General features: G+C 41.2%; 2 protein-coding genes across 8 annotated transcripts in view; both read right to left on the reverse strand.

Moving 5' to 3' along the window:
- Window positions 1–429: 429 nt before the first annotated feature.
- Window positions 430–10,600, reverse strand: si:dkey-94l16.4 (transcription factor 20). Of its 3 annotated transcripts, none has more exons than XM_067488348.1 (6): window positions 10,493–10,600; window positions 5,940–8,602; window positions 4,175–4,268; window positions 3,797–3,846; window positions 3,611–3,682; window positions 430–2,764 (listed from the first exon to the last, which is right to left on the reverse strand). In XM_067488348.1, the coding sequence occupies exons 1-5, from the start codon at window positions 10,536–10,538 to the stop codon at window positions 3,635–3,637; spliced, it is 2,901 nt and encodes a 966-aa protein (XP_067344449.1). In that variant the 5' UTR covers window positions 10,539–10,600; the 3' UTR covers window positions 430–2,764; window positions 3,611–3,634. The 3 variants fall into 3 exon arrangements, with proteins under 3 accessions (XP_067344449.1, XP_067344451.1, XP_067344450.1); XM_067488350.1 differs by lacking the exon at window positions 10,493–10,600 and adding an exon at window positions 9,685–9,886; XM_067488349.1 differs by lacking the exon at window positions 10,493–10,600 and adding an exon at window positions 9,554–9,678.
- Window positions 10,601–12,199: 1,599 nt separating this feature from the next.
- The window catches only part of mprip (myosin phosphatase Rho interacting protein), a 50,605-nt gene continuing 43,096 nt past the window's right edge, over window positions 12,200–19,708 (reverse strand). For 3 of the 5 annotated variants that reach the window (XM_067487497.1, XM_067487496.1, XM_067487493.1), the window contains 8 exons: window positions 17,581–17,728; window positions 17,377–17,494; window positions 16,544–16,703; window positions 16,306–16,419; window positions 16,042–16,128; window positions 15,755–15,917; window positions 15,468–15,553; window positions 12,200–13,303 (listed from right to left, as the gene is read on the reverse strand). In XM_067487497.1, coding sequence (XP_067343598.1) covers window positions 13,232–13,303; window positions 15,468–15,553; window positions 15,755–15,917; window positions 16,042–16,128; window positions 16,306–16,419; window positions 16,544–16,703; window positions 17,377–17,494; window positions 17,581–17,728 — 948 coding nt within the window. In that variant the 3' untranslated portion in view covers window positions 12,200–13,231. Of the gene's footprint in view, window positions 13,304–15,015; window positions 15,091–15,298; window positions 15,369–15,467; window positions 15,554–15,754; window positions 15,918–16,041; window positions 16,129–16,305; window positions 16,420–16,543; window positions 16,704–17,376; window positions 17,495–17,580; window positions 17,729–19,708 lie in introns of all 5 variants that reach the window. The other 2 variants (XM_067487494.1, XM_067487495.1) reach the window with 2 other exon arrangements.

The raw sequence follows: 19,708 nt of genomic DNA on the forward strand, positions 1-19,708 counted from the left end.
TTATAAATACAGGGACATGTGCAGACTTGTACCATTGTAAGAGCTTAATGACACTTTAATGAATCTGTAGCAGCATCAGAACTTTAGACCGTACTACGGCTTGTCCCTTCCTGTCGCAACCCTCCCATTTTTATCCGAGCTTGGGACCGGCGTCAAAGGGACACCTTGGTGGCTGGGGTGGGATTCAAACCCGCGGTCTTCTGCATCCCAACCCAATGCTTTACCACTGAGCCACCAGGCCCCCCCATGAACTTTAGACCGTACATTTGACTGAAAACAAGACTAACAAAAATTAAAAAGACATGAAAGTTAAAAACTAAAGCCATTGTAAAGACACACACACACACACACACACACTTTACATGGGCTACGGAATAAGAAAATACAAATTTGAAAGTCTTCCACAAAGAAAGCAAATTTGAAGGAAAATGTTGAAGAAAATATTTATTTTTGACAATTACATGACCTTTGATGCTCCAAGAGTTGAGCTTGATGGTACAAAAGGTTGCCATAAAATAATGTTGAAAAAAAAAAAAAAAAAAGTTACACGAGTTGGCAGTTATGGTTTCACGTAAAACCTAAACACACCACTGCAATAACAGGCACATGAAAAGAGGTGCTGGAATGTGATGGGTAATGTGTGCCAGGACACGATAACCACATCCTGCTACATGTGTCATTGCTCCAGTCAATGTGGGTTTAACACAACAAAGAAATTCAGAAAATAATATTAAAATCATTAGAATATCTGCGATTCAGCCCTGAGATCAAGACACAGAAAATATTTTTAAAAAACCCAAATTTTTTTTGTAAGAATAAAACATATTCCAAACGCTGTATTTGGTACAATGCAAACAACTGTTTGTAATTGAAAAATGCAAATGCTGCAGTGAAAATTTCAGGTTTGCTGACACGTGCTAATCTTCGCTGCAACATAAGATACACAAACACACAAAGATGGCACAAATGAATGACATGATGTTTAAGGATAAGGAGAGGTGTGTGTGTGTGTGTGTGTGTGTGTGTGTGTGTGTGTGTGTGTGTGTGTGTGTGTGTGTGTGTGTGTGTGTGTGTGTGTGTGGGGGGGGGGGGTCCTGCTGCTGCTGGTCAGACACTAAACAGACTAAGCCTTCAGCTGCCTCTGTGTGGATGCCCATTAACAGATACACACTTTTCCCAGGAAGTGTAATGCTGCCCCTACTGGTGCTATGGAGTAGAAGTATACAGACATCACACCAACATGGATCTTGGCTTTGCTCAAGCACAAACGGGCTCTAGACATGGCCTCTAATACATTGGGCATTAATCTCAGAACATGGTTAAAAGTCCCAAGGGAGTCTATTTGTACCTGTGTTGTTGGGGGGGGGGGGGTCCATTAGGAGTTGGCCTATCATGATCCAGTATTACCCAAACAAAAGCTGCAGCAGAAAAGCTGCCTTCAGTCCTCTGCACGTCCAAAGGGAGGTGATGTACATCCACTGATTTGTCTTTGCAACACAAGCTAATAAGAATAAAAAAAAACTGTATATACCTCTTGTGTGTTAGATAAGGCTTTACTGGTGAAAATGCACCATTTAGGCCCAATTAAACAAAAATATAAATCGCAGCAGATCAGGATCAGAGATCTTACTACTCGCCTGGCCATTGCTTCTGAAATTAATATCCACACGGAAATGAGTGTTTTGCAAATGTACATCCTTCTTATACGTTAACAGCTGATGAAAAACCTTAACCTATTTAATTATCCTCAAACAGGCCTCAAAACCAATTATATTAAAATGCTGTTAAGACCACAGATGAATGCACTTTTGAATTCTCTCCTTCTGAGGTGGGACTTCAAAGTGCATTAAGCCAAATAAAAAAATCAAAAAAAAATCACATGGTCTCAAATCCTGATCTTTAAATATGTCTCTTAAAGTTCATATCATGGCCTGTGAACCACACGAGAGAGCCGGAGGCTAACAGGGTAAAGGGTGGACAGTCAGCTGGAAAAGGTAATACTGCATAATACTGCACCCGGAGCAGAGGACCACACATGTTCAGTGCCATTCCAAAGTGCTTCCTGCTAAAAAAAATAAATAAAAAAACCCTCACAAAGGGAGAATACATTCAAACATCCATCCCCTAAATAACAACTGGGTCAGTTTTTCTATTCCAAATATATGAGACTTTCTTTTACACTGGTATGTATAAAATTAAACATAATGCCACATGTGACTGAAAAGATGAAAAATAACAGATGTGTTTAATATGGAACCCTGTTGTGTTGACTGTGCCCATTGGGGTATCGTGTTCTGTTTTAGGGGCATTTCCTGACTGTCTAGCTCTTTTTCTCTCCCATCTCTACAGAAAACCAGCATCTACTTGACTGGTTTGATATTCCAACCTTAAGCTGCTTTACCAATAACTTAAAAACACACAATCAAACCTTGACACTATAGAAGACAACAGGAAAACGCGAGGAATAAATAAACCAAATATAATCAAATACAAATATAAAAAATTAAATATCTTTGATTGTTATTCATATTTAATCCAGGAAAAAAAAAATCCATATAAATAATCATACAAATGTGAAATTCAGCATGTTACTGAGTACCATCAGACTGGACTGAGGGAGGTTTAACAGTGCAGCTGAGGGGCAGAGGGCGAAGTTAAGGTTTGTGGGTGCTAGCTGTCAGTCAGGAGAACCCTGGTCCACTGTTGCCGTAGTTACCAGAGGAGGGGGGAAGGTGAGCCCCTGCAGGATGTCGGAGGTGACTGTCTGGAAGACAAAGAAAGAATTCAATAATTAATTCAAGGTGACAATTGTATAGATTTGTATCTGTAATAACCATCTGTAGCAGGTGCTAGAACCAGCACACAAACTTCTATGATACAGGACCTGGGAGTCTAACAGATCAGGGGGCACATAGGCCAGAGTTCAGTTAAGAGACACAACATGAACACAGAAAGACAAAGATGACAAGAGACACGTGACAACATATAAGGACAAAAAGTTGAAAGTTGAAAGACCCCAAACATCTGAAAAATGGTCAAAATAAGCACAAACTGCTAAAGGAAACTTGTCAAAGTGACATGAAATGACCACAATCTAATGAAAGGTAATTAAAGGGACAATAACTAATGATCAACGCCCAGTGATCACAAAAAGAAAAATGATCGAATAACGAGATCATTAAAAACAACCAAGAGACATAATTATAAACTTTAAATAAACAACTGAAGAGTGATCAGAGATAAGATGGACATTTTACACAGATGTATGTTTATGCTATTCATGATCATCTGAAGATTACAAAGCATAACAATAGCTAGTGATTTAATATTTTCAATAATACATGTGCTGGTTCACAAATGACAGACCTGTCTGTTCAGTCTCTTCCTGTCTTTACTAAATGTCTTTCTGTCCTGTATCACCGAACCTGAATAGTCCCCTAAATACGATTTCACTCCAAACAATCCCCTGATCACCAGTTTGTTGTATGTTAGAATTATTACCAGTCAGCCTCACTTGGAAACATATACAGACTTTCAAGCTAAATCCCAGCTTTAAAATGTGCTTAGAAATCAAAGCGGGAGAACGAAAGTAGATCAAGTATTTACTAACCTCATGAGGTTTCTGCCGACTTTGTCACCTGTCGTCGCCCCTGTTTACTGTGGGGGCTTTGAATGTCTTGTTCTGAGGAAGGATGAGGAATCAAACGTTCAACAACGAGTTAATAATCCAGTCTTCTGTAGGACCAGCAACATTTTCATAATAAAGGGATGAAATGTGAAGTTACTTTTTGCTCACCTTGTGCTTTTTACATTTCATGGAGAAATTTTCTTCAATGAGGACACAGTCTGCAGGTACAAGAACAGAACAAGAGCTGAACATGCTGCACTGATTCATCCAAAAGGTTCAGCTGCCCACACGTGCAAGTACAGGCTAAGCGGAAGTTATAGCAGCCAACAGCACTCCACAAAAGAGCTATTTCCAGACTGAAGTACACACACACACACACACACACACACACCCTAACTGGTATTGTTTGCATGCATGTCTCCGGTTGTGCTCAGTTTTTGAAGAATTTCAAATTTAACTTTGTAAATACCATGCAGATTAACATGTACAAAAAAGGGGCTGGGCTTACTGTGTGCTGAGTGGGGGGTGAAGGAGAGGAGGACTTACCTGACTCCAAAGCACACCTGTAGTGGTACTTGTTGGGGCAGTTTTTGAAGAAGCAGCCCAGTGTAGCACCTGGATCATGGCACATTGAACACATCTAGAAACACAACAGATATATACATGTTTTGCATTTTTACATTTGGTAATATTATATTTATAAGCCATCTAAGATGAAGCAGAATGTTTAGCTCCCAGCGTAGAAATCAAATTAGGGAGGTGTGTCAAAGAAACCACAGATTACATTTTCTCTGCAGAAGCTGCAAAAACGTCTAAGTTCTGATGTCAGGAAGCCATTAAAACACTAAAACTGTTTTCAGTATGATTCACACATTATTTCCTTCATCAATGTGGCTGCAGGGATCTTGTCCAACATGCCAGATCTTAAGATCCAAAAAGATGAATAGATAGTTTTCTTGGGTTTTCATGGTCCTTTAACTGGCCTTCCCTCAACCACATTGCTTCTCTCCGTGGATGGATTTTCTTCTAGTTAAGCACAGTTTGGATAATGAAAACTAATAATAAACTTCCACCATGTGTTATAGCTGATGCTTGTATACAGTAGCACAAAGCTTTAGAAGGTTTTAGGACCCCTCTGATGAGTGAAATGCCATCTACAGATATTCTAAGTGGTTTAATTCTTGACTTCAGCTTAGCCTCTCAAGTTTAACCAGAAAGCCCTTCTGGACTTGAGGAACATTCTCATCGGTTGAGCGGTTGGTGGAAGTGGAAAAACGTCTGTGGTTTTGAGGTGAGCTCACTGCAATTTCTGTTCGGCTACAGTCTTGAGATCCAGTCGCTAACAGTCATTCTCATAATTTTCAAATTAATTTAAACATGTTTAACAATCACAAATGACACTAGTGACAACTGAGGGAGATTTGCAGTAACTAGAACTAAATCCATCTCACCCGAAGGATAGATCCTGGATGGCGAGGTTTGTCTGCCATAAATATCAACTGTCATGGTCTTGGTTTTCAGGTTTGTCCCTACTACTACTACTTGGACCAGCAGTGTCTCCCAGTGTCCCTCATCAGCTTAACTATAAAGTGGCTGGATGAGAATTTTCCAGCAAACATGCCAGAACGACAACAGTTTAGTACTCGATATTGGCAAATACTCAAAGGAAAGTACTTGAGGGAAAAGTGGTATAAGAACATCCCTAGAGTTGTTGGAGGGAGTTCCCCACCTTATTGTCTATGCACACAACAGGAACTGAGGATGCACAACACACTGTGCCAAAAGAGAAGGGGGCTGAATACTTTCTGAAGTAACTGCACAACCACACTAGGACGACTGGGGTGTATTCATTTCCTTTACTAACAAAGACTAAGTTGTGGCTAAAAGCAATTGAGGAAAATGACTATGCTTTAACACTTTAAGCTACTGTTTGCTACGGTGAAGGAAAAAAAGAAAATAATTCTTAAATAACAAGGGGATAAATCTGACTGTATTTGTAGAAATTAGACCAGCAGTAAGGCCTCAATGTTCTCATTGAAATGCACAAGTTAAACTCAGTAGATTTGTCATATTACACAGATTAGTGTCTCGCTGGTTCACATCTGGACCATTTCATTTCTTACTAACATAATTGTAAATTACTTGTGCTTAGTCATGCCCTGATTGGTAAACTCCTAAATTTATTAGCATCCTGGGAACAAAGGAAGCAAGTAGGTAAACAGACCCTTAATGTTTTGTTTCTGTGTTCCATTATAACCTATCATGTGTCTGTGTGGGATTGTGTAACAGTGTGTTCACATTACACCATTACCGTCTCCTGGGCCACCTTCACAGCCTCCTCCAGTCCATAGACTTTGCCCTTCACGAGAAACACGCCTGCGGACCAGATGCCACAGTCTTCATGCAGCCAGTACTCACATGGCTCCAGGGGCAGCACAGGGGGGCTGTACCAGTCCTCCACATTTGTGGAGCCACCTTCTGACCGAGCCCGCTTGACTGCAGGGCTGCTGGGTCTGTCACTGTTCCACCGGTGACTCTCCAGAAGGCCCTTCTGCTTGAGCTGAGCTCCTTTTCTGAGGGGCTGCAGTGTGGGCGGAATGGCACGTTTTCTCCCTTTGCTTCTAACACTGCAGGATGAGGAGTCAGAATCACTATAGTCGTCCTGGTCCTTCTTGACATTCAATGTACTGGCTGGTGTTTTGGTGCTTGGCTGGTACCCCTCAGGGTAGTAGGGACCGTAGAGGTCACCCAGATCCATGGCATTGGCTGACTGCCCACACAGGCAGCAAACGAGAGCATGCTGGTGCTGGCTGTGGGTGGAGGCTTGACCCGGCTGGAGACAGGAAGTGCTGGGTACAACTGCAGAAATAAAGCTACTGGGGTGAGCCTGAGGGTGTGGGCCCTTCTTGTGTTGCGTCCTTGCCTCCTCGGGGTAGTTTATTACAGTACAGTGCGAGAGCGATGACTGCTGATGCTCCACGTGGATAAATGGAGAGAAATTGTCCAACCTCATGTCCCTTTTCTCCTCCTTATAGTTGATGTACTTCAACTTGATCTCTGGCTCCTTGGGGGAAAACATGGAGGAAGACTGGCTGCGTTTGTGTTTCTTTTGTCTCCTCTTGAGAGCGCGAGCTGCCTTCGTCTTGCCAGTGGGAGATGATTTGATACCTGTAGCCCCAACTTTACCTTGACTTTTCTTTGGAGACTTTGATGGTGGCGGGGGAAACCTTGCCATATGCATTTCTACTGAAGGATCAGGGCAAGACGGAAGCTCTGGCTCCTTCGATGAGTTCTTGTGCACAGGAAACGGAGAGCTTGGCTGAGATGAGGTTTTTGTCTTTGACTTTGCGAGTCTGGTCTGTGGCGGGTGCACAGGATCTAACACGTCCTCTGGCTCTTTCTTGGCCCTCTTGTGCACAGCAACCTGGGGGATTTTTAGAGGTGTGTTAAGTGATTTTTTTAAATTACTGAGGATTTCACAATTAGAGGTAGAGTCTTTGCAGCTGTCAGTCTTTGTGTTATTAGTTTTACCCCCTTTCATTTCAGTTACGGCATTTTGTTTGACCGTCTTCACTGAGGGAGATGCTTTCACTCTGCCTGTCCTTCTTCCCATCAGCAGGCTGTCGTTCCTCTTAGGGCTGGCTAAGTTGCAATCACCAGCTCTCGTCTGGGAAGCACTGGCTTTCTTACTGGTGCGTATACATCCGGACACTTTATACCTGCTTGAATTTATGTTCATAACTATAGCCTCTAATCGCGTCCCTCTGCCAGAACGCATTGGCAGCCTCTTTTCTTTTAAAGTTCTCTGTAGTGCCTTTGCATTCCCGTTTACGTGGGGAATCACAACCTTGGATTTGTCTTCCGAAACGTCATTCGTCGAGTCAATCGAAGGCTCAATCGCTGCCTTCTGTCTATGGTGTGGATGCTTATTGTCTTTACTTGAATCCATCCTTGTGATAGAATCACTGTTGCCAGGGCACGGCTGAATGCCCCCCTCTGTACTTAAGCCGTCCCACAAAACATCCGCAGCTGTTTCTACAAATGAGTTGTTGGCACTGGGGGAGCTGGAGGCCTGAGGCAAATCGAACACGTCCTCTACATCTTCCAGTGAGGTAGCAGAGGGGGAAACTGGGTCCTCTAGAGGACTGATATACTCCCTGCTCAATGTACACAGGTCTCTAGCCCCCATGCCGTCAGGGGCAACCACTCGTTCCTTTTTCTTGGAGAGGTGAAATAGCACCTCAGAGCCCCCCGTCTCCTCATACTCTCCTGTGACAGAGGTGCGAATTTCCGGTGAAGATTCAGGAAATACTCCGGAACTCGAGCTGGAATCTTGACCATTCTCCAGAGCTTTACAGTTTACTGCACCCTCTTGTACACGCTTAACCACGTCCCCATCACTGGAAATGACTCCACTATTAAACTCCAGAGGCTCGGGTGTTAGACATATTTCCCCATTGTTTTCTGGTCGCTCCTCTGCCTGAGACAATGACTGCAAAAGTTTTGTCTGGCCGGCAAGGTCCACAGGCCCCTCGGCTTGATCTAAATAATGCTGGTTCAATGCATAGCCAGTCTCTCCAAGCCCTTTCTCCGAGTCACAGGGAGGGTGGAGTGAGAACATGCCCACAGGAGGCATACTGTACACAGGTGAATGTTCAGTGGAGAAGACGTGAGACCTGCTCACATAGGAAAGGGTGACTGTAGTGTGGGAGAAGGCATTGTCTGGCTGAATTTGATCCCCTGATTGGTGCGTGATGTCCGCGGAGCCGGTCTCTGAGAAAGGTAAACCTGGGTTGCTGGTCCCGGAGTTCGGGTACCAACCGGGGCCCTTGACCATCTGCAAGGCATCGAGGGATGTGGCGCTGAGGACACATTCCTCACCCTTCCTGGTCAGGTCGATCAGAGTGGGAATGCTGGGGGTGGAGAGGTCTTGAGGCTGTAGCTCATCTAAGCTCCCAGGTGGCTCCATAACAACTAAGATAAGGAGAGAAGACAAAAATAAGACAAGAATAACTGAAAGGCAAAAACAATTTCTCTGAAATGTTTTTCCTCCAGTTAACATGGAACCAGATGTGTACAAATGGTCTTTCCAGGACCTTGAGGTCATAGTTTAACAAACTTTTGCCACCACAAAGTTCATCATTTTTATGCACATTAACAGTTCGTTTTAAAGCAGAAAATCAAACAAGCTCTAATAACTAAAGTCATAACACTGACCTTAGCTAGCAAACCGACGTATGCTTGAATTTCATTAAGCTGCAGAGCTTAGCAGAGGTTAACTGACAAATTAGGTTTGGGGTACTTTCCCAATTATTTATTAAAGTTTAAAAAAATAATTGTTAGGTTCGGTGCATAGTGTCTTTGCAAGGGACGGGCTGAGTTTTTCTTTTTTATTTATTTTTCTTAAATCACCAGCGTTGACAGGTCAGGATTGGTAACGACAGTTAGCTTAGCCTAGCAACAGCTAACTGCAGGTAGCTAGGCCCGGCTTAGCTGCGGTAACGTTGCTGTACAACGAACTCCATCAAATATCAGGCGTCTTTAAGTTACTCTCGTTAATGCTACTAAGTCCTACAACACTGAACAAAACATTACAACTTCAAATGTTTACTAACGACCGCTTTTTAATTCGGCAGTTTTTTAATACTCCGTCGAAGCTCATTATTTATGTAAAATGTTAAGCTTTTCAGCTAAGCGCTACACACTGTTCGTTGCTGCCCACTACGACTGTTAACAACTTTGTTGCAGATATAACAGCCGAGCTAAATAATGCCAATAAAATCTGGCGTCCGACGAAGTTTTTTGTCCCATTCCATTATCTCCGAATTTAAGAGTGGACCTTAAATGGTTCAAACAAGTGCACGCCGTTTTCCAGCGAACGCAAATAATCGACGATACCGAATGCATCATTAAACTGTGGCTTACTTTTCATCGAGTTTGGCTACATGTTGTTTCTCTTTAGGAGAACGGCACACATCGCAGGGCAAGGCCCGGCTGGCTGAAACAAAGACAGAGCGGAGGTAATGCGCTGTGCTGTGCTGCTCATTAAAACTTACCCAGACAGGAGCGATCGTAGAGTTTTCAAATGTCCCGTTAAGATTTTCTCCCACCCGGCATGTCTTTCAAACCCCCATCTACTCCAATGAAACCTGATAACACCACAGACAGAGAAAGCCCCACATTAAACACAGATCCACACTTTTCCAGGAACACACTACTCTGACAGCAACGGTGTCAGGTTAGAGTATAATCTCATACTTCCGCTTACGCCCTTCACAATAAAACAATTAGCGATGCGTTTGTCGTTTTCCCTTTTCAATTAGAAAAGACAGAAAGTACAATGAAAAGATACATAAAACGCGTCATTCACCGAGGGGCAATCTATTTTTCAGTCGAGTCCATTATGCACTTGTTGCATGTAGATTGTCAAACAAAGGTTTACACGGTACATGGCAATTTAGCCCCTTTTATTCTAGCAGTTGGTTTGGCAGTTAGCGCTGTGCTAGCTCTGGGTGGCTTGACAAGTTAGCTGAGCAGTTGTCACTCAGCTGTGGAACAGAAAAGCATTGTGGGAGCAAAGCGGTAGGACCCGTTTCAATCCAAATTACTGATGCTACAAGAAAGATTGATGTCATTTGGTCCTGTATATCCAAGAAAACATTTGGTGTCATTTTCTCTTGTGACTTCTAAAAACAGACTTTTAATGTGTTTTTTTTTTCTATCTTTTTTTTTTAAACCAACAAAGGACCGAATAGAGGAGACATCCTTAGTTTTTCTTTTGGACTTCTAACATGGACCAAATTCTAAAAATAGTGGATCCAGCATTTCCTTTAATGCACCTTAGTGCCATCATTTGTCGACCACCCTTTATGCACATTTTGTTTGCAGGCGGAAACCCGGATGATGTCATCAGGGGGGACCAGGTCAGGTTAGCCCATAGTGGCCGCGCGCACGGACGCAGCGGATCAGGACTAACCCTCCATCTGACCATCTGATGCAGTTTCGTTGTACACCTTGTATGTATAATGACAAGTAAAGCGCATTAACCTTTTAGCTTAACATTCAGAACACAATGCATTTAAAAAAGTCCCATTAAAATTATTAGACTAAAATTAAGAATATAGATTCTGAGAACTACGAAATAATAACTGATATAAATAACTGAATCATAAAAAACCCATAAACAGTAACAAAAACAAGGAGGAACAAAACTTTGTTCTTTGTGTCTATGTGATTCTTTCGTATTGTTACTGTGTCTGAATATGCTGAGAGCTACTAGAAACCAGAGTCAGATTCCTTTGTAAGCATGAATGTACTTGGCTGATAAAAATGGATTCTGATACTCATATGCAAAGTGTGGAAATAGTTTGGCATATAACATGACACCTTTAACACTGCAGGCACAAGCATAAAAAGTCCCAGTGAAAAGCCAGCAAGTTTTACATCTGAAAGGTCCAAAATACTAATCTTTAGCACCTGGACCCGCTTGAGGTTAAGTGCTATAGATGAAACAACTACTGCACATGCAAGTGAACAAATAGTGTGAGCAAAGTCAATATTTTGATGATGACTATGTGACATAGTGGGAGCCTCTGAAAAAAGCTTGTAAGTGGACCTTAAATTGGGTTTACTTTCTCAACTTGGCTTTTCCAATGAGGAAGATGGTAAAGAGGAGAAATATATATTTTTTAGTAGAAACTCTTTAACAGTACTTTTGTGATCCTTTTTTGACAAACAGAGAACAAAAACAACGTTTTAAATACAACGTGAGAGATATGTGGTAGGTGGGAATTCATTTTCATCTAGTCTCTTATTTGGAAAATTCTGTTTGCTACATTGTTCCACCTTAGTCTTTATTATTATTAGTTATTAATTGCACCTGATCTTTTCCTGCTACCAGATATATTCAAAATATCCATTTTGATATCTGGTCAGTTGAGGACTATCAAGCATCTGTATTCTGAATGAGTCTTGTGGAATTTATAGCAGCTCTGCAGAACATTACACAATACGTAGGGATTGAGTTTCTCTAGGTGAAATGCTCAAATTGCTTAAACGCGAGTGAAGAAAAAACACATTTGCAAATAGATGTTTGCAGGAAGTTAATTAAGTAAATATAAAAATCCAATTTTGGTTTTACTTTATAGAAAGGAAAACCAATTAAAAATGTACATAATATTACTGCAGGATTACTATGGAAATACTTTCCACTACTTTCATACCAGCAGCATTTGTTTAATCAAAATGTTTAGGAGACCTGAGGCATCAATTATAGTAAGAAAAAGGCTTTGCCCAGAGCTTTAATTAATGTTGAGAGGGACACCTTTGATGAATTTGGCATAAGATAGAGCCCCTACTGCCTCCCTCTGCATATGCCAGGTAATTTCCCACCTAGCAGCACAAAAATTACACCAAACAGAAAGTTAGGACAGATTTAATACATGAAACCTGAGCGTGGAACAGAACTATAAGTGGACCCAAAATCAAGAATGACTTTTTGTCAAAGATTAAGTCAATTTTCTATGTAACAGAGCAGCAAGCACAATAAAGACTAAATGGTCACAGGCTGGAAAGGGTGCAAAAATATTTATTGCTAATAAACCTGTAGTCAGTTGGTGTATATTTGCTTTATATTTACAGTAATAGAGTACAGAGGAATGGGAATGTGAAAGAAGAAAGATCCCAGCAATTTAAATAAATACATAGACTGCCACTGAACAAGACTACAAACATAAACCAACTCCAACAACTCCTATACAGCTGGACCAATGGTTGCAGTGAGGAATATATATATATATATATATATATATATATATATATATATATATATATATATATATATATATATATATATATATATGTGTGTGTGTGTGTGTGTGTGTGTGTGTGTGTGTGTGTGTGTGTGTGTGTGTGTGTATGTATATAAATGTTCATACATGTCAGTGAGAGTCAGTGACTCCTATCCATATGCATTCAGTTGTCGTCTTTCCATGGACCTATCCAAGGATTACCAGAACATCTATGATGTTAATTTACAGTCAGGTGGTGAAGCAACATAGTAGGAACATTTCATGCAGATGAGCACTTTTGTCCCATAGTTTGTTCACTAAACAACACTTCCATCTGTGCAAGAATAATAACGGAGTGATGGAGCATCAACGCGCAGACCTGAACACCAGATTAATTCCTATGGTTTTGTTATACAAGTATTACTCATCAATATGTAGTTGTGCTGCAGCCGTTTAACATCACATTTATGCTTTTGGCTAGCAACAGTCTAGAGGGTTAAAACAGTAGCTTACACAGTCATAGTTTTAGTGTATGCATGACAGGTGCTAAATTAAAAACAGTATTTACAGTAAGACAAGGCAGAAAAAAAAAAAACAAAAAAAAAAAATACAAAAATGTCACAGTTAACTGAAGTGCATGGAATGCAAACTCTAGACATGAAATTCAAACTTCATACCATGTTTTTTTTTTTTTTAATAATATACGATCTGTGTTTGTGGCCAGTGTCTGGTGTTGCTAAATAAGTAATTACAGAGCTAAAATATAGTGGGCTTCTAAACATGCATCAAGGTATGGAGGCGTGATGCATAACTGTCAGAACTCCTTTGTGTCTTTATTTTCAAATAGGTGGAGCCTCTGCTCCGCTGTCAGCCCTTCCTTTAGACTCTGGAAAGAGAGAGAGAAAAAAAAAAAAAAACACGTTTGACTAATGGCAGTAATTCACTGTATCCTTCTGGACAGATGCACTGTTCCTGAGCAGGCAGTGTTTTTCTTGTCAGTGTAACTCTGTTGTCACCCAGACCAAATCTGTGACCAAACCTCTAAAAAGGAATCAGGATAACCCACACACCACTCTTAACCTCATGCATTAACATGCACCAGCCTGTATAGAATGGACCCCCAAAACTCACCAAAGGAAGTAAAGAAGAGTGAAGAAAGTTAAATTAGGTAAGTCAAAGATAGACCTCAATGTATCAGAAGTAATATTTCCTTATATCTGGTCAGTTGATAACAGGAAAGATAATTTTACACTGAAATTTGTCTTTTAGTGGCCAATGCAGAGTTATAATATATAATGCAGAGTATTCTTATTTTTTGTTTTGACTTATTTAATTTTTTTCCCCATGCAGCTGATGTTCATGAGTTGAGAAGCTGGGTTGAGCTGGGTGTGTCCAGGGAGGACATTGGTCTAACACGTAAATGGTAAATGTTCTTGACTTATATAGCACTTTTCTACCTATTGGCACTCAAAGCGCTTTACACTGCTTCTTATTCACACTCATACACACACGCAAACACCGATTGGGGAGCCGCTATGCAGCTGGCCAACGCTCACCTGGAGCAACCTAAGCTGGGGTTCAGTGTCTTGCTCAAGGACACTTTGACATGTGACAGGAGGAGCTGGGGATTGAACCAACAACTGCAAGATTGGTGGACAACCGCTCTACCTTCACATAAGTAATCAATATAGGCTAAGAAAGAGTCGATTTTGCCGATTTAATTTATTTTGTTCAGTTCATGTTTTAATCACTGTTGTAATCAGTCACATCCCAGTTCACATGCAGTAGAGTACGGACATCCGTAAGTAAACATTACTGTTCACATAGCAAAATGTATGAGCCTGCTATGTTTATCTCCCTTTCAGCAAGTTCACTTCTATGTATTGTAAATGAGCAGCTTTAGCTTAGCATTAGCTTAGCAGACAGCACCTTCAGTGAGCAGTCAGAAAATCTGCTGCTAGAAGCCTTGGGAAGCCACATGCTAACATACTCACCAATTAGCTTAAAGTCATCGTGGACATACCCAAATACTCCACTTTCCTGATCATTACATTAACACTATAAAATGCAAAGCTAGCATGAGATTCAGAATTGGTCATCTCTGCTCCACCCAGCTCTCTCCTAATATATTTTCTATGTTAGTAGTAATAAAATTACTATAAAGGAAAATGATCCAAAAGGTACTAATTAAGCAGAGGTCATTTAAATTGTAATTGGTTAAGATTTATTTGTAAGTTTTAAGTGTCTGAGGATAAAGGAAAGTATTAGCTTGTCCTGTACAGTTCTTAATATACTCAGGTAAATATTTGACTTATCTAATAATCTTGGCCCTTTGATGACGAATGGGAGTCCATTGTTTGCACCAAGTCTTTAAGCAAACCAGCCAAATATTCATTAACTAATTAATGTTAGTTTAAAACCCAGTGACGTGCCAGACATTCTCATTCTCCCCAAGCTGTCATTTGTGCTTCACCGCCATGTGTCTGTAAAGTGGGATACTTTACTGTGGAGTAGCGACTCTGATCTATTGAGTGCCTTAGAGGTGGAGGACAAGATAATGTACTTAAACCACCCATGGGTGCGTCCGTTATGGTTTACCTAAAGGAGAAGGGGAAGGAGGCCTACACGTCCTCAGCAGCTTTAACTGTCCCAGGGCATGTCACGACTCACAGACTGAGGACAGAAGGGGGAAAACCGGTAATTGTGCGTTAGACTAATATGGTGTTTGCATCACAATCCCAAGTCTGCAGTTTAGATAGGAGGATAGGAGACACAAAATGGAAGTAAAATGAAGGCCAGCAAGAGGACGAGGTAAACAGTGGGCATGCAATGCTGCATGCAACACTGCAGGTGACCTGTAGATGGCAGCAAGTTACTTAACGGTATTTCCTAGCCTTTGTTGGGAGACATCTAATGTTAGGATTGCTCTGTCACAAGTCCAGAATCTGTTGCTGTTTAAGCAAAAATAATGCAATGGGTGATGAAAATCCTAAATTAACGCCACATTTGGATGGAGAACTGATCTGATCCTTGGAAAAAAAAAAACCCACCTTTGACCTTATTGTGCGCTCAGTGCGTTTAGCTGCAGCAGCTGCCATCTTAAGGATGTCAGGGTTACTTTTCGACTTCATGATATCTGGGAGCAAAATGTGAGAAAGTTAAAATAAAAAAAAAAAAATAACATTAGTTTGATTTATGAGCCAATTAACACTAAGTACATTTATCCAGTTCACCAAATTCACTAATAATCAACACAAAAATATGAAGTGATAAGAGCAGTATAAAACATTTTCTTGTATTAAGTAAAGAATGAGGGCTGTTGTATAATTGTTTGTACCGTATCCCCCTCGTTCCATCTCCTCCAGTGACGGATCCCCTAGAGCCTCGTGGGCCAGCTGCAGTTGGTCTCGAAGACGGCCCAGATCCCGCTCTGCTTTAGCCTTGACAATGCTCAGCTCTGTGTAGATGTCCTTATATTTATCTGTTGCATATTTCTTGTCCTAAGAAAACATTGTTTAGCAGTTTAGATAAAGAGTATTCATATGCATTCAGCTAGGAATTTGTGGATGCCCCTTTCTAAAAATAGGCTCGAGTGGAAGTGGGAACAAAAAAAAAAAGGCTCACTCTTTGAGCAGCTTGGAGTTCATCTTTTAAGGAGTTGATTTCCTGCTTCAGATACTGGACCTCAGACTCCTTCACCCTAAGCATCACCTAGAAAATAAGAAAAAAAATTGACAGAATATAGAACCATGAATGCTGAAAACTAGGGGAAACATGCCTTTACGTTCTTGCCTTCAATTGTTTTTAGGGGCCTGGGAAGAATCTGCTGATTTTTAAAACCTCACTAGTACAGACTTGCTTTGAAGGGATTTTTCAGTTGAACCTTACCTCTAGCTCATAGAGTTCTTTTCCCTGGATTGTTGTGTTTGTGTCTCCTACTCCATCCTCAGACGTCATTGAACGCATCTTTGTGATCTCTGCTGCCAGACGGTTGTTCAGCTCCTAAACATGCCACAAAGACGAAGCTTACTAGGGCAGGTACACTTACATGCTGAGTCAATATTTGTACACAGGTAAGTTAACAGTGAGTGACATAACATGGTTGTCACAGGGTGTGCGTTTGCACCTGGTTGTGTGCGTTGAGCTCTTGGTTCTCTCTTTGACATTGCCTGAGAGCCTGTCTCTCGGCTTCCAACGCCTGGGCCAGGTGGGCGTTTTCCAGGCACTTCTGGGAATACTGCTCTGACAACACCTCGATCTCCCGCTGGAACGAGCACAGCTCCTCCCTGAAACACAACACAAATCCATGCTGATGGAAGATATAACGCTATCAGTGTGGGGTCAGGGGTAAAAGGGTGCAACGGCAGCCAGATATCTCTGGTGCAGTTAACCAGCTGATATTTACTTCCCTAACATTTGCCATCTGTTGTCCTGTGATGGAAATAAAAATGCATGTCTTATGTGTGTCACAAGGTATTATATTCTTTGTTAAGGCCTCCACCACTGTGCTTTGAGCTTACAAGCTGTCGGGAAGGATTTTTTTATCCTTGGTTTTTCAGAGCGAGACAGATTTGAGATCAGTAAAGAAGTTGGTGCAGAGTGGCAAATCAAAAAAAAAAAAAAAAAGTTTACTTCTAGTCAGAAAACGCTGAAGAGAGGATACTTAAAAAAAAAACAGATTCCAGCTTAATTGAATTCAGCCTGATTTACTGTTAACACCTGCACTTTCACAAGTTCCCACCTGAAGCTTGACAGCACTGTGAGGACAGGCAGGTGAGCATTAAACACGTTCCAGCAAGCTGTGAGTGAAGGCTGCATAATCTGACATCTTATCATTTTATCAGTTTGACTAATGAGAATTGAGACTCGACTGACTCAAAGTCCTAGTCCTGTTCTGTACTGGTGCTGCTCACATTTACTGCAGACAGCCAGAGAGCTGTGGCATTCAACATAACATACTCATGCTGTCTGCGGATCTCCTCTATGTCTGCGTTCTCTGTGTTGCTGTTGGCTTTGCGAGTCTTCTCCAGCTCTTTCTCCAACTCCGTCCGGTGGGCGTTTTTCATTGCTTCAATGGCTGATAAAAAATAGTTTAATTAATCGATTTATTAAGTAATAGATTCTCAAGAATTTATTCTCTGATGATGATATTCTCTTTGTTACCAGCAATGGTGGCTGCTGTCTCCTCCGCCAGTAGCCTCTCTTTCTCCTCCTGCAGGTTCTCCAGTTCTCTCTGGTGCTTCCTCTGCAGCTCATCTATCACCTTCTGATGGGACTCCTCCATTGCAGCAAAGCCCCTCTCACAAGTGGCCTGTGGCAAAGAAATAGTGAGTAAACAACAAAATTTCCCAGAGACTAAAAGGATTCTCCTGACCAAAGCGGCTATTAGAATTTTTTCTAACAATAAGAATTCTAAAGAAGTGGCCTCAAAATGTATAAAGAACCCTTCATTTTTTGAAAACTTTGCATTTTGCATTACGCTGGACATCCACGGGGGTGTGGCAGCATCATGCTACGAGCTGGCTCCACAGCAGCAATGACAAAGAGACTGGTCACAAGAGACAAATGTTGCCAAATACAGAGAAGTTTTTATGAAGAACATCATCAGGATGTTCCAGATTTAAACATGTGTAAAAAGACCTGAAATGGCAGTTTATACACTTCCCATACAGTCTGATTCTATTTAGGTTTGAACGGATGAGCCAGGAAGAATAGTATAAACTGCAACTTACCCATGAAGGCAATAAGCTGTTATAGGTGCCTAAGGGGCTTCCACAGACTAATGAATTAGGAATCAGAATACTTTTTTCTTTAAAGGAGAGATTTCAGATTATTGGGCAGAAACTGCTGACCTATCCATTAAAATTCAACGTACACAAAATAAATGATGCTAATTGAAGGGTTGTGAATTAATTTTGAAGCCACTGTAATACAGTGTAGATCATCCTTTTTTTTCCCCAGCAAATAACTTGCAAGCTACAGCTTGTTAGCCATGAGCAAGTTGAGCCTGTGAGTACAAAAAGGTTAAAGGAATGACAGGATACACAATACATGAAGGGAATGCATAGACAATGGTAGAGGAGGGTGTAAGAAGGTCGGTGTTGCCATTTCCTACCCATAGCACAAGCCCCAATGATGATGCTCTTAAACTCTTTCTTCCACACTAATCTCACAGAACACTTTTATCAACATCTTTGAGACAGAGCAATTACACTGCTGCTGTAAATAAAGTGTAATTAAGTTTCCACGAGTAGGGACTTCAGTGGCCTTTCCACTAGCCCTACCCAAAACCCAGCCCCGTTTCCAATCTCCATTCAATGCCACTCATCTGAGGACTCAGTTGATGGCTGTGCTCTGACCTGTGTTTCATCTCTCGCCTTCAGCCCAAGAGGGGAAATGGAAGTCCAGTGTGTTTTTACAAGGATAAAGCTCCCATGACAGTTTAGACCCAGGAGCCTACTGTGAGAAGGTGAGAAGTCTCCCCCCACAGAGCAAATGTAAACTTCCTGCTCCAACATCAGACCAGGCAGCAGCTTTATTTGGTAGCATGTCAGGGAATGACTCTTGTGTGTAAATATATCCTGGGTCACCCTGGGGCACATACTTACTACTCAGACACAGCAGAGCATTCAGTCAGCTAAGACATAAGCTGAAACTCTCAACCTCCAAGACGCGGCGTAAAAACTGGCTTTTTCACAGCAAGTCAAAAATAACACTCTGGTTCATCAGACCAAACTGAAAACTGACAATTAGCCTCTACTGCTTGATGTCAGCAATCACACTGCCTAAAATGTGTGCTGACTTTTAGGACTTTGATAAATTTGTAGTTTAAGCCAAGTGTTATATTTACTGCTCTACTGAGACTCTACGGAAATGTTCAGTATAACTCTCCCAATGCGTAGTTTATAAAATCAGATATTTATTTATACTAGGATATATTCAAACCTGGACAACATTTCTATTTTAATCACAGCCTCATGACCTATGATGCATCAAACCCCTACATGAATGAGAATATTCCATCTTTTCATGACAAAATAACAATGAATGCCTCCTACTGACATGATATGTGTACAGTATATATACAAAGCCTAATCTACTGTATCTTGTGCCTCTCAGCCATAAAGCTCCATTGTTACTGCATTGTTGATAAGCAATGATAAAGCTCCCATGACAGTTTAGACCCTAAATATGCCAAAAAATGGCTTCATTCATTACAATGAGTAGACACTACAGCTTATTTGGCCTCAATCCTACATACACCATCTTGCTACTTTAAACTCACATGTGT

The sequence above is a fragment of the Channa argus genome, chromosome 20 (assembly GCF_033026475.1).
Source record: "Channa argus isolate prfri chromosome 20, Channa argus male v1.0, whole genome shotgun sequence".
In the NCBI taxonomy this organism is placed as follows: Eukaryota; Metazoa; Chordata; class Actinopteri; order Anabantiformes; family Channidae; genus Channa; species Channa argus.

Coding starts and splice junctions, on each gene's coding strand:
- si:dkey-94l16.4 (XM_067488348.1), bottom strand. CDS start 10,538: ATGACATCATCCGGGTTTCCGCCTGCAAACAAAATGTGCATAAAGG. Junction 4,269..5,939: donor TGAAGGTGGCCCAGGAGACG/GTAATGGTGTAA, acceptor TTGTGTTTCTAG/ATGTGTTCAATGTGCCATGA. Junction 3,847..4,174: donor CAGGTGTGCTTTGGAGTCAG/GTAAGTCCTCCT, acceptor TTGTACCTGCAG/ACTGTGTCCTCATTGAAGAA.